Source organism: Panthera leo, chromosome D4 (assembly GCF_018350215.1).
Source record: "Panthera leo isolate Ple1 chromosome D4, P.leo_Ple1_pat1.1, whole genome shotgun sequence".
NCBI classification, from domain to species: domain Eukaryota; kingdom Metazoa; phylum Chordata; class Mammalia; order Carnivora; family Felidae; genus Panthera; species Panthera leo.
In genome coordinates this window covers 29,049,066-29,064,121 of record NC_056691.1, presented here as the reverse complement: position 1 = coordinate 29,064,121, position 15,056 = coordinate 29,049,066, and the positions used below count along the sequence as shown (strand labels likewise).

The window sequence follows — 15,056 nt, the reverse complement described above, 5'->3', positions numbered from 1 at the left end:
AGGCACAGGATCGTCGTCCACAGTCCGCAGGGCGGAAGCAGGGGAGCTGGTGAGGACCCCGACATCATCTCATCCAGCATTTTTCAAACTGTGGCTGGCACCCATTTGGTGGGTCATAAACTAAGTTTACTGCATCACAATGCACGTTTTAAAAGAAAGCAAAATAGGAAATTATAATAGACAATGTAAGAGTAAAACCGGTTTTGTGAAACTCTTTTTGCCAGTTGGCTGTGGTCATTCAAGCTGGAACACCTGAAGTCTGGTCCCGGCAACAACTGTGCGGACACGAAGACGGGACCCAGCAGGGGGACGACTTGGCTGTGGTCAGCAGCCTCTTGGGGGCCTGGCACTTGAGTGTAGCTCGTTCCTAAGTCAGTGTCTTGGCCAGTACCAGATGCTCTGCGGGGGTGTTAAGAGGAGATCATGGCATGGAGAGTGGCTCCTGAGGTCAGGAACAGGCGCCATCCTTCCCTTCGTGTGGCCAGTCATGGGAGCACATCCAGGGAGACTGAGGGCTGGCGCCCAGCTGTCCCATTCCAACTTAACCCAGGAGACCTCTCCTTTCAGCCTTCAGTACTTCCCCAAACGCAATGATGGGGGGAGCTGATGCTGGTCATGGCCTCTCCCAAGAATTAATTTTCTGGCTCAATCTACCAACTGAAGCACCAGGACAGGGCATGACACCTTGGAGACCTTTCTAACGTCCCCCACTCTTACCTAAGACACATAAGATACTGAGTTGCTGATTCTGAATTTCCTGAAAGTTCATCGGAGGTGTGCCCCTAATTTTGAAGTGCTTGGCTGTAGTCTGTAGGAAGAAGTTAACTTTGTGGCGCCTGGGTGGCTCAGTCGGTTGGGTGTCCAACTTCGGCTCAGGTCATGACCTCATAGCTCGTGGGTTCGAGCCCCGCGTCAGGCTCTGTGCTGACAGCTCAGAGCCTGGAGCCTGCTTCAGATTCTGTGCCTCCCTCTGTCTCTGCCCCTAACCCACTTACATTCTGTCTCTGTCTCTCTCAAAAATAAATAAACAATAAAAATTTTTTTAAAAAAAACCAAAACACTTGTTTAGAAAGAAGTTAACTTCCAGGTCAGTTGTGGGGCTCTTGGGGAGAAAGGTCCCAGAGCCACCTTGCGTGGACCCTCACCTCACTACCACAGCAGCTATTTTTACACTTTTGAGAGACCTGCTAAAGAGGGCAGGAAAGTCCTCACTTAGAAAGGAACTTAGAAAAAGATCTTTTGTTTCAAGAAATCAGTTAAAACTTGTATTTGTAAACTTCCATAGCTCTTTATTTGGGCCAATACGGTCAAAAAGTGTAGACATCATATTTCTGTGAACTAAATTTTCCCTCAGCTCATTTTCCATCTTGGTTAAAGCAGCCCCACAATAAGGTTAGTAGTTTCGGTAGCTAAGGATGTAAAAGATGGGTGACCCTTGTACTCAACGATACTTTCCAGGCTAAGGAAGGCAAACATTCCCCCACCACCAGTGCCCGTTTCAGATGATGGCAACGAGAGTGGGCAGGCAAGGCACAAAGTGGCCTAGGAGGACACCCAGGACTGCCCAGCTTCCAATCGCATTTGTGCTCCGGCGCTCTTCTTGTAAGGCTGGGAGCAGACCCGTGTATTCACGCCACAGGTGACACGGGCACAGGGAAGTCAGAAGGCCGACACCCACCAATCTGACACACCAACACCCTGGTGAGCAGACGGCACCATGCTCGGAAACCCTGACACACAGAGCAGACGTTCTACCACAGCTGACACACAGAAGCTGCACAACAGGCACCGACACTGAGCTACCTGGAGAGAACAATGAGACACAGACTTCCTCGTGGGCCTGCACTAGGCTGTCCACACACAGGGAAGGAAGGAGGGAGGGGCCAAGGAGGGTGACAGCGAAGAAGCTGAAGCAGCTACTGAACAGAGGGGCCCCATTCGCGGCAAGACAGGTGCCTTAAATAGGTGAGAATCTTCTGGTGGGATGCATCAAGGACGTGCTGTTCTGCCAAAAAAGGAGGGCTGCAGTGATCAGGGGCATGAACAGCTGAAGACCCCACCGCCGCAAGCTGTGGAAACACTGTAGCAGCAAAGCCCAGGGAAGTGGGCTCCCCTGTCCAAGACGACTTTACACATACGCTTTCAGGAAAAAGTCCTGTTCAAGAATAAGGGGAGACACCTTGGAAACATGGGGGATGACACTCCCTGCTGTGGGCCATAGAGCCCGGCCGTTCCTGGGGCTCAAGTCTTGATCCCAAGGTCACAGCACCCTGAACAAGGATCACGGGGCTTTAGCCTACACTGCTCCCGGGGAAGCCCATCCAGAACCCTTTCCCACAGGTGTGCTCCACACACAGCCTGCCACACTCAAGTTCCGCCAGCTTTCCACCGACTGCTATTTACTTCATGTTTAAAAGCCCCGATAACAACCAAAGAGGACTATCCTTATTTATCTAGGTCAAGGAGAAACACTGAGAATAAAGTCAGAATCCTCAAGCCCTTCCAACCAAATAACAATTCTTTCTCCCATGAAATGTTCTGTCATTTAAAATAAAGGCAGATGGTTATTCAACTAAATTCCTGCTAATCAATGTCACAAGAAATCACACTTAACTAATGAAGTTTCTAGAAAACACCCTGGTTGGCCAAAATCCTGTTGCTTTTCTGGTTCTGAGTGACATTTCAAGGAAACTTCACAGTGAGACAAGCTGTCAGCATAACCAACTACATGCCAGGACCTCAGAGAACCTGGGGAGGGGGCGAGGCGAGGGCACATTGTTAGAAAAAAATCCCAACCGCGCACCACGGCCCCAAGGCCCTCCTTGATCTGGCCCCTGCCCACCCCTGACCTCAGCCCTGCAGGCCCTAGCACAGGGGTCAACAAACTCCGGATAAGGCAGGCCAGATCAGCCTGCAGCTAGGAGCGGTGTGTATGCTTTTAAATGGCTTTTTAAAAGAACAACAACAAAAAGAGTATCTTGGGACATGTGATAATTATATGAAATTCAAGCTTCAGGGTCCACAAAAAGTTTTACCCGTGCACGGCACATGTTTGCTTACATGCCATCTACGGCAGCTTTTGGACTACAACAGCAAAGTTGAACAGCTGCAAGAGAAAGCGTATGGCCTGAAATATTGAATATCTACTTTACAGAAAAAGTTTGCTGACCCCTATCCTAGCACATGCCGAGTTCACACCTTTGTACTTGTGGTCACCCCTGTATAGAAATCACCCCTGGCCCTTGGGCTTGATATGGCCAGTTCCTTCTTGTCCTTAGGTCCTGGCTCAAATGTCACTTTCTCTGCGTGGCCTTTCTGGAGTACTCTATCTAGAGACACCTAGCCCGGCTTCATCCTGTGTATCTCTTGCATAGTTCTGACCTGAAATGGTCTTATTCATTTACTTATGAGCTGTCTTTCCAGAAGACTATAAACTTCCTAACGGTGACCCTCGCTGCTCATGACCACTGCTGTTACCCTAGTGCCTGGCAGAGCTAAGTATCTGCAAAGAGCAACAGGGACGGTACTAGTTATACAAACGGACTAAAGCAGGCTTCAGGCCCCAGACTCTCGCCAACAGAGACCCAAGCTGGAAAGCCTGCCCTGGCTTCAGGTATCCTGGTTTATAAGTTTTGTGAGATATTGTAAGTAACCAAATTAAACCTGTCCTACTTCTCATAGGTTTAAGAGGTTACAGGTAACAACTTCGTTGAGCTGTAAGTGAAGAACACGATGTGTTTTATGCCAAAAGGAAGGGGGAAAACAGGGTCTCCCACCTCCTGGCTTCTGGGCAGAGAGTGACAGGTGCCCGGCGCCTGCTGTGATCCGCCTGCCCTCGCCTTGGCCGCTGCCGGTCACAGGGGCCTGGCATTTCAGCAGCATTCAGCTCTGATTAAAACATAACCTCATGCCTATAAATAAAAACGTTTTTTAAATACTAATTAAAAATAACACGCTGGCATTTGGAAACTCCCATAAACAAAAATATAAGAGTTGAAATAAACAGCAACCGCTGCACGTGTGATCTGTGCTCAGGTGGGTAAAAAGCTACATGGGTCTTCTCTGGAGTTTTCCATTAATTCTCGAATTAATTCTCGAATTCTCGGCTTTAAAATGCATAACAATGTCCATCTTACCTTTTAATCTAATAATGAGTGGGCTTTTCTCAATTTACTCCATTTTAATGACTGTAATTAGTTTTAATAATATTTTATTTAACCCAACGTACCAAAATATCATTTTGACATTGTATAAAACAATAAGAAATTATTAATAAGATAATTTGCTTTTTTACACACTACGTCTTCAACATCCAGGGTGCATCTCACGCTCTCAGCACGTCCAGTTCACGACAGCCATGTATCCATTACTCAAGAGCCACATGTGACTGAAGGCTGCCACGCTGGACCGGACGGTTTTTAAATGTTCAGTTATTTCAACCAGACACAAACCAGACTTACTTGTATTTTAAGGGTTTTACATAAAAGAGCTTTTCTCGTTTTGATTGTGTGCTTGTTTTTTTCTTCAGATGACTTACTACAATAACTATTTACTATTTTATATATAAAAACTCCTGGAATTCACCTTAGGATTCACACTGCATTCTTCACAATAAGCTAGAAGATATTATGAACCACATCATATTGCTTTCCACAAGCATCCAGTTTTGCTTTTCAAACCATGGCTGTTAGATTTAGTTTTCATTTCCTTCACACATGGCTCCTTTCCTGTCCTAACTGAACACGACTGAGAAGCTGTGGCACATCTGAGCCAAGTTTCCTCAAACGTGCTGCGGGAGGGCGCACATCGTGCACAAAATGACCGCCTGAGTTATAATTCAGAAACACCGCACCCTGTCTGCTCATTCCTTTAGGAAACTTATTCCATCCTCATGATCTGAGAAGTAAAAAGGGAAAACTTAGGACGGCAAGATACTCTGGTGAAATGAGGAGCAGAGGCCCCCTGCTGGAGCAAACACAACCAGGGGAACAGCTTACGCTCGGCTCCAAGTACCTGCTCTTCATCATAACCACACAGCAAGGATGCTGCTGATGGAAACAGCAGCTTTAGCAGCATGGGGGCGATGGGACTACCTGTCTTCCCCAACAGCGAGGGCCCAGCGTCTAAGCTCCAAGAGCGCTCCTGGTTACCTCTGCATCCTGCTGGGTGAGGCGATATGCCCTTTCAAGGCTTTGAAGAGTCCGGGGGTTCAAAGTCTTCTGCTCCAAGAGATGCTCCAGAAGTAAGACAAGCTGGTCTGGAAGGAGCTAAAGGCAAAACCAAAAAGCTTGTGAAAAGACTACAAACTTGACCTTGGTAAAAGCTCAGGGCTTACACTGTGTTCCCAAAGACACTACATTCCGGGGCCTGATTAAGCCCTATTCTCCATGGCTTTTCATGTCAGTTCTATATTTAGAGCAGATCAAAAGATCTGGTGTTTATCTTTTTATTTTTAGGTTGTACAATGTGATTTTTTTTAAAGGTGTGCAACATGACAATTTAATATACATATACACTCTGAAATGACAAAAACTGTACTTATCTTAATAAAACAATATCATGGTTTATTAAACCTCTTTCTTTTTGGCATATGCCAAAAAATGCCATTTAACCTAGGTAAAGATTCAAGAAGCCATTTGATATTAAAAAGCAGCTTTCAGATTTCCTTTGTTATCACCTAAACATTGCAAATGCACACCAAGAAATAAAAAGCACATAATGGAGAACCATATCTCACAATCCTCCATTATAAAAGTTGTAAGTTTATTATTCCATCAAAATTTTAAAATGATTGTACACGTGATTTTATACATGTATGTATGTACATATGTACGTATCATCACACACACATACACACACACAACAGGTCACCCTTATTCCTGAGTTTTTCATAAGGATGGGTCAAAAGAATGGTGTTTAATACTTAAAGGCAAGGAAAGAATGTTTTTATACAACATAAAAGCAACAAAAACTAATTTGTGAGCAAACGATATTTGTGAAATCCAAGGAAAAATGTCTTTATTCACAACTGAACTGCACGCAATGCCTAGATCAGCCTCTATCAAAGAGCAGCACTCAAACAAAGGAGGACAAAATTAATCTCAGGTACATCTTATAGGAACTGAAAAATATCCATTCTAAAGTCAAGGTTTTAAAACTATTATGAATTCCATTATTCTCCACATTAAGATGCCCTCCCTCCTTGCTTGCACCCAGATAATCCCTGTCAGCAAACTCGATCTTCTCGGTGTGCAAGTCAATTCTAGATCAACAGCATGTTCATACCACCACCTGGATGTTAATCCCCACTTTCTGTTACTTTAGAAGAAAATTTAAAAATCATTGGCTTCTCTAGCTACCTTTCTGCCTTTTTGTCTCCAAGTGGCACTCCGCCCTACCCTCACTCCCAAACACCACATACACTTGTCCAAAATGTATGGGGAGGAACATCAAGCAGCCTGCAAGCATAACATTCACCAGGCAATTCCACAAGGAAAGCATTTCTTGTATTTTCTCACTATGCCCTTCTAAGTGATAATAAAACTCCCACTTTTCCTACAGATAGACACAGAAGCACATCACTTGATTCCTTGGCATTTGTATTTTATAGCAGCACTTCATCTACCTTAGAGTCATGCTGTGGATCCTCTCTCAGGCTGACAGGATCAGAACAAGGTGCCTTCAGCAAGAATAGAGGGTTACAACCAGCACTGACCTGTGAGGTCCTGTAGGAAGACTCAAAGAATAGCTAACACTTCATTTTCTTTCATTATTAAGTCATGTGCCTTTAAGATGTTCTAAGGGATCAAATCACTACGTAACAACAAAAAGTAAAAACGCCAGTTTTTCATTTTTTATAGTTTCAGACACGAGACTTTTATATTTTCAAAAAATTTGTTTCTAAAACAGCCCAAATCCAGGACCACCAGCCTCTAGGGAGCCTCCTCACCCACCAGTTCACACCACGAGCAATCTCCTTAGGCCCTGCATGTACCCAGGCTCTGTCAGCCCTCCTTCCCACCCACAGCATGCTGCAGCTCCCTCTCTGGATCCTTCCTTCCCCATTCTAAGAAGGGCTCTTCTCTAGTGGAGGCTAATCCTTCAGCACTGGCCGTGAGTACAACCCCTCACGGCACCTTAGGTCAACTCCTCAATTGTCCTCCTGTATTTGAACCCTCTTCAGAGAGCTGGCCTTTCTGCCCCATCAGGGTTCCCACCCCCTCACTACTTTCCTTTACAAAGTGTGCCCCAGTGGCCCCCACCTGGCGGTGACCTAGCCTAGCATCTGACTCTGTGGGGGCTGTGGAGGGGAGAGCCCCAGACTGACTGAGGGGCCCATCCAGCCCTACACTCCTTCCCCCCAAAAGGCACTCTCAAAACTGGTCCACAGCACTTCCACAGCTAGCCAACACCAGGAGCGATGGCTTCATGTCGAGGCCACTCTGGATACAGGAAGAGGGCTTCTGGGGAGGGGCCCACCTGATACAGCATAGAACACTACTCATCAGCTGGGGGTGTGGGACTTGTTCGCTAACTAAATACAGCAGAAACTAGCCCTGCCAATTTGCAGAGTTACAGGGAAGGAAAGAGCAAGAAGGAAAGCATCTCCTTATTATGTGCACACACGTACAAAGACGCCTATTGTTACAACTCAAGTCTGGGATTTGGTTTAAAGTACAGAGACCCAGGGAGGAAAAAACCCTTGAGTAAGACGAGTCGCTTGGTCCTTAACTTACCCCCAACTGGGTTTAACCAACAAACACAACTCCAATTTACAAATGAAGAATTACTAACGTGAATCTATCAAGATACCTGGATTCACACTTTTATATCTCTTGCAGTTTTCTTCTGAGCAGAAAGGTCACACATCCACACAGAAACAAAACCACAAGGATCAGTGAAAGCTTTTGTCCTCTCCAAATTTTCCTCAATGGAAAAATACTTAAAGCCAAGCCCCCTGCTTTAAGACAGACGTTAGAGATGGATTAGGGAGAGGTGTGTGTGTGTGTGTGTGTGTGTGTGTGTGTGTGTGTGTGTGAAACCTTCAGGGCTCTCTAATACGTTTCATTTCCTCTAACTGGGGCGAGGCACAGAGCAAGCTGCACACCCCGCCAGGGAGCGCCCCCTGCCCCTGGCCCCTACTGATGAGAGAGCCGGCAACGAGGGCCCACACAGAGACTTGAGACCATTCCTAACACAGGGAGATCTGCGAGTCCTACGCTTCGGGATGGACTCTTCTAGATGACTCTCTCTTAGTAAACAACCTGTAGCCGTCTGGCTTTCAGCTGCAGCTCTTCTAATTCACCAGGAAAACTGTAGTTTCTAAACAATGGGAAAACTAGAGAAAATCAGTAATCAAATGCTACTTTAGTACACAGACAATAAAACTGATCAAAGGTCTTTCATTCACAAGTAAACGTGACATAATTTTTTTACATGACATTACAGACCTTGAAGCGACGATATTAAAGCAAAGATGTGGTAAGTTGTTCACTTTAATACAGCACATTTCCCATCGTAAAATCAACATTTACTCCCCGTAAAGCCACCCTACAATGAGAAAGAAGCACTACGTAATAAAGCGAAATGTTTTGCACAGCGGTTCAGAGCTCACACACCAGCCAGTGCAGTGCTGGGCACCACCGGTCCGGCAGCTGGCACGGAGCAGTGGGAAACGTGGCGTGGGTCACTCCACTTCCACCCACGTACAAATCAAATCAGATTTCACGTGATTTCTATGCCAACCGTGCTTTAACGCAGCAGTGCTGAGAGCTTCCGTTGCACTACGAAGTAATTAAGAAAAATAAAGTACATGTTTCAGAGCGTTATCTCCTGAGAAAGCAGCTCTAAACATTCTGAAAAGAACTTGCCTTTACTTCTGAGGGTCTAATGGTGCTTACACCCACAGTTCAACAGTGACAAGAATAGAAGGTCCTTTCCTTTTGCACAAACAAGGAATTCATGACGGGGTAATTATTTTTTCCATAGGGAAACCGGCTCGGTATTTTAAAAATTCATCTGCCACAGAAACTCCGACAAAATAAGACTATGGGGTGCCCGAGTCATGTGCATACTTTGTGTGCGAAAGAGAACTTCACAGCACTGTCAAACTTACTCAAATACAAAAAATAAAACGGTAAAGGGGGGTCAGTCAACACAAATGCTATTTGTTAAGGATTTAAAAGTCTGTGTTCTTATTTTAAAGAGAAAGGATTCCATAATTGCTAATTACCCAGAAACATACAAAGAAAAAGGAGTCTACCTGGTATTTTCCCAGTCAACTTAAGAACTGAGGCAAGCCACACAACTCGGAATGGTTTTAAAGAGTTTCCACATAGGCTCTTGGAAAGAAAATATGAATTTTCCTAACCCACCCTCCTAGTCTACAAGCAGCACAAAGCAAACAAACCCTGACTCTTCCAGAAGCCCCTTACTGCTGTCACAGGGACATCACTCACTCCTGGCTCCCAGAGGACCACCCACGCAACTGAGCCCCTCCACCATTTCTTCCATTAGCAGGATGCAGAAAAGGCCAGCTTGCCTCCTAGATCAGAAAATGTCACCAATGCGTCTCACTACTGACCTTCCAGAGGCAGGAACCGACACAAGGAACCCGGTGCCACCAACGTCCAAGTCCCACCGCCTGCACCCCTTCAAAAGGAAGGCACCTCCCCTCCCGGCCCAGCTGGCCAGGCTGCAGCCGCACACGAAGGAAGTCTCTGAGAGGCTCCCAGGCGGGGAATGAGCCTGGGACTAAGGCAGCCACCGACTGACAGTGGCGTGAGTTCTATTATTACCCCATTATCACTCTGGATCTGTGCCTAAATGAAGCATGCTTCCTCCCTGCTGCCATTTCCTTTTATCCTGGCTGGAGACTAAAAGCGGATCAATGGGGGCAATACATATGATGTCACTTCAATTTACAGCAACAACCTCCCTCCTTCAGTGTGTCTGAAATACACAGAAAGATCAATTCTTCCCAAAAATGGTTAAAAAATGCTTAGGGAGCATTCTTCTTCCAGAAAAGCATTCTCTGCTATATTTGTCTATGTTACTACGGCAGGAACTGTTTACACTGAACAAAAACAGAAGAAATGGGGGAGGGAGAAAAATCTCAAATTCTCCTGTATGCTGGAGACTTTCTGGCTGAAATTCAACAGAAGCAGGGTCCAACCAGAATTGAAGCTGTTGACCTTTCAAAGTCACAGGCTCTGGGGCATAGGGGCACAATAGAGACAGCAGTTCTCTGGCCTTTGGATTAAAAAGGTAACTCATAGATATAAAAAGTCATTTTTGTAAGATTTCTCCACAAGTCCACCAAATTCCTTTCCATTCTTCCCAGAAAACTCACACCACACTACATAGCCTCAGGTGTCCCCACAGTCCCGAGCAAGAACAACAGTGCCCCTTCATGCACTTTTCTCACTAAGGGCAACAAGGGACTGACTACAGGACACAAAGATGGAGACTTAAGTCAGCTTTCAGACAGTGCTCTGACCCCAAATGAAACAAAATAAACAAAAATCTCTAAGTTGTATAAATTTTCGTAAGATGATTTTTGGAAATGGGTAAAATTAAGATATACTAAAAAAAAAAAAAAAAAAAAAATCCTCAAACCATAAATGCTCCTTCTCTACAACCCCAAAAGACACACAAAATCGTAAGAGTATCAGAACCTTGGTGAAGTTGACCTTATAGACTCCAGACACTGGGCAGGACTATGGTCTTCACATCATTAGTATATAATCTTCCTTCATCTGTCACCTTTTTTTTTTTTTTTCCAGTTTATTTGAGAGAGAGAAAGGGCGCACACGTGTGTGTGAGTGCATGTACGTGCGTGCACGTGCATGAGCAGGGGAGGGGCAGAGAGACAGAGAGAATTCCAAGTAAGTTCCATACTGTCAACGCAGAGCCCGACACAGGTCTTGATCCCATGAACTGTAAGATCATAACCTGAGCCGAGATCAACAGCAGATACCCAAATGACTGAGCCACTCAGGCGCCCCTCTGTCACCTTCTTAATGATAAACGTTGTTAGCTGACAAAAATGAATTATGTAATAACATTTACACAGGAAAGTCTCTGCCTAAGAGCTTTTATCAACTAAAGTATCATGATAGAATTAAAATATTTCTAGTTTAAACTGGTAACTTCTGTAGAGGAAAAACAATTGGCTTGAATTTCTGCTGAAAAACTAAAAACAAAGCCTACAAAAGAAAAACCATCCCCTACATGCTAAAGCAAAAACTGAATACATTTTAAAGAACTGCCAAATTTAAGAAAAGAAGTCATAGTTCATATAATATTGGGGACATGAACTTGATTTACCAACAAATGAAAATCACCAAATAATTAAAAGCAAAAATAATTTCCTTCAAAATAAGAAAGCAATCTATCTATAAATAAAAATTCATATAGCACAGTTTTGATTGTCAAACATCTTTAGGGAGTAGGTCTGTGGTCAAATTTTAATAAGAAAATTTAAGCAGAAGCAACTATTCATATAATTCATTTCACACCAAAAAAAAAAAAAGCGTATTTACTACAAAACAAAAATACAGTAACTCCCCTCATGCACATTTCTTGCCATCTTACCACATTACGGGAACAGTTCCATCTTATTCTTTTTAACAGCTGCATACTACTCCATTATGTGGTTATATACCATGGCCACAATCTGATGTACAAAACCAGCTGACAGTTCTCATGATAAAGGTATTTGCATGCTGGACTTTAGGGGGTCATAAAATCATATGCAACTAGAATTTTGAGTTAGAAGCTATTACTATGTACAAGTTAGGAACTCTAGCTCATAAAACACACGCACTTATTCAAGACAAAGACATCAGTTATTCAATACAATATTATTAATTTAAGTGAGACAATTAATTCCAAGGAAACAAAAAGATTTCTGTTAAAAAAAAAAAACTGCAAATGCAAGAAAAGTTAGAAGTATTCTCTGATACTTTCAAGTGTTCCAAATTCTTTAGAAAGCTTTATGAAGCCCTATACTGAGCATGCCACTGTTGTCATGGCAGAGTGAATAGACTGCATCACTTAGGAATTTATAGTTTCTTCTTCACGAGTGAGGATTTTTTTGAGAAGCCTAAAATTCAGATCAGGAATGGTCACCCTGTGGCCCCTTTGGTTACTGATTTGGCAGGTTCCTGGGTAGGGGAAACAGACATAAAAAATCCTAAGCACTCTGGTAAAATTCTGGTAATTTTCAACGTTGAGTGTTTACAAAGATTTCTTTTCCAAAATATATAATGCCATAAATGATTAACGTACATGTTTATAAAAGCTGTGAGAGGATTGCATTTTATGTAGTTTAAATAACAGGCTTTATGTCAGCATATAGCCTGGATAATACTTTTATAAAAGCTGGTGACATTAAGTTAGCACATGAAAATGTGACTCTTATATAATGTGTACACATGAGACTGACTTACGCCAGTAAATTATATCAGATACCATTTATTTGCTAATGATGGTGTCTGTTTTAGTCTCTGTGGGGTCACTTTTGGAGGTACTGACCCCACCCATGACTCAAAAGTACAGTACGTGAACTGCCTGGTCTTGGTCTTTTCCCTTTTTTCTGCCTCCCGCTGAAGCGAACTGTTTTTCTTAAGTCAAAAAACATTTCCCAATTTACTTAATAAAGAGAAGATCTACTTTATGAAGAAATTCAATACAGCAATCTAATCTAAGCACTGAACTGCATAAACGATTGAAGCACGTGCTCTAACAAAGCCTGCACCTGGAAACTGGGGGCTTCTGTGAAGAGGTTCAGTCAGTACAGGCAGAATCTCTAGCACGAGTGTCACAAGAAACCTGTTGGTAACCCTCTACTCTTAGTCATAACGACAATATTTGAAAATAACCCAGATCTCAAAAGTTCTGATTTCAACGTTACTATATAAAGATGAATGCTAGCACCGTTAAATATAAGACGTTAGTTCTGTGCAAGCCAACGGCTAGAATTCTACAACCTTGAAATGCTTTCTGTATATAAGGCATTGCATCAAACAGCTGCACGCTCAGATTTTTATGTTGTCATTTACAACACAGATGAACTATCAAATACGTTCAGTTTTTTCCAAGAGAAAAAAGCAAACAGTAATTTCATTCAAACCGAGAATTTTCTTCCCATCTTTCTCTAACTTCCTGTATTACCCCTCAAATGTCAAAATCAGATAGTCTGTGGAACATTATTTATTACAAATTAAATACTTTAGTAAATAATAACTGTATCAACTTTAATGCCTCTTTGTAACATTTGGTTGAATATATTTCATGTAGCCCTATGTTCCTGGTAAAGAGTGATCGATCTATGTAACATGCACAAAAGGTGTTCATAAGTACAAATATGTAACCCTTAGGAACATTCAGTCTAAAAACATACTTTTTCCTCTAAACAAGTAGTTAGCAAAGGGGGGGGGGGGGAGAAACTTAAGTTACTGAAAATATTCTCTTCAGTATTTTATGGACAAAAATAAGATCCTTATAAGTTTAATAAAAGAATAGCCGAGTTCAAACAAAACTATATTTTAACTTCCGTAAAAAGTCTAATAAGGCAACTCCTTTCAGACTGGAACCGACAGTGCTCATTTATTGCACCATCTACCCCAGGCCTAACATGCACGTTTATCAAATTTAAACAAAGGACTTAATGTACAATGTAGTAGGTGGAGTAACATAGTAAAAATGATGGCAAGAATGGTTGTCAGTCAACGATTTGGTGATTTAAATCTATTACAAAAAAACTTACAGCTACAAATGAAAATTCTAGCCAGGAGTGATTCTCATGTCTAAACTAAAACAAATCCAAAAAATACAAACATTCAAATACATCAATTTAAAGAGTTTTTTTCAAGCATTCTGTATAATAATAGACGTAGTAGAGGATTCTTAAACGGTACAAATGCCTCTTCAACTGTAATCGACTGTATTCACTGAAATGATGGCTCTGTAATGTTCTTAAAGAGCTAAAAAGTAAGTTACGCTGTATGAGGAATTGCAATAACCCGTTCTGCTCTACGTGCAAAAACTTGATAGCATCTCTAAGAGAAACCTGCCTTTTGCTTTCCAGTCTCCTTGTTAAAACTTGCTATTCAAGATTTTTTTTCAAATTAGAAAATTACCTGCCAAAAAGAAAGTAAGCCACAAAATCATTTTAGAGACAATGATACATATGAACAAGACTTTAAGGTGAGAAAGAAAACAAGAAACAGGAGGAGGGAGAAACCAAGTCAACCACTGGCCTCAGCTTACAAACCGACTCAGGCACAGAGGGACACACACATTGGTGTTTTTAAAGTGCAGAACGTAATTTATAAACCAATTTCATCTTTGGGTGTTTATTCTGGTCTAGAATGCTCACATTCCATTACTGCTAGTTCCTGCCCTTTCTTCTTCCCAGACATGTAGTCAAAACAACAGAAATATTTTTTATTTTAAGTAGACTTTATTTTCTAATATTCTTTCTATATTTTCTACCAAATTCAAACTAAGCATGAATTTAGCCACATGCCTACAATGTGTTGCGGTTTCTGTCATGAAGTTGACATGACACATATCCCTAGATATATGTATAGCCAACCACAAGTAAGGAGGCATTGTGGGAGTGGGAGGCAGACAAGGGTGGGGAGCCAGACTGTGTGAATGACTCTGGGGTAATAAAACAAAAAGTTATTTTTACCTAATAAAAATGCGTTGAGAGTACAGTTCAATGGACTGTCCAATGTCTCAGGGTTATTTGACAGAATTTATATAAAGCACACGAATCAGATTTCACTCAAATTCTGTATACTTCTGGATTCAAGTCCAGACATTTTATATCCACGACTAACTCTGAAAAGTTTTATGAAGAATAAACGATGAACTGGTTAAGGGTCACTTTGACAATTACAGCAATTCGTATTCTTGAAAAACAATGGACTTAAGAACTTCAAGAGAAAGAAAGGTAGAGAACAAGTTTCACGTACTTTCAAGAAATGTTTACTTCATTTTTAACTTCTTTTCCCCCTCCTCCATATTAACACCTGAGGGAAGCA

At 42.5% G+C, this 15,056-nt stretch overlaps 1 protein-coding gene across 6 annotated transcripts in view; it reads right to left on the bottom strand.

Annotated features, from left to right (window-relative positions):
• Positions 1 to 15,056, bottom strand: part of LOC122204446 (aminopeptidase O (putative)) — a 342,257-nt gene that overhangs the window by 18,483 nt on the left and 308,718 nt on the right. For all 6 annotated transcript variants that reach the window (XR_006195667.1, XM_042911920.1, XM_042911921.1 and 3 more), the window contains one exon: positions 5,151 to 5,267. Coding sequence is in view for 5 of the 6 variants with exons in the window: in XM_042911920.1 (XP_042767854.1) it covers positions 5,151 to 5,267 (117 nt within the window). In the remaining variant the exon portion in view is untranslated. The remainder of the gene's footprint in view (positions 1 to 5,150; positions 5,268 to 15,056) is intronic.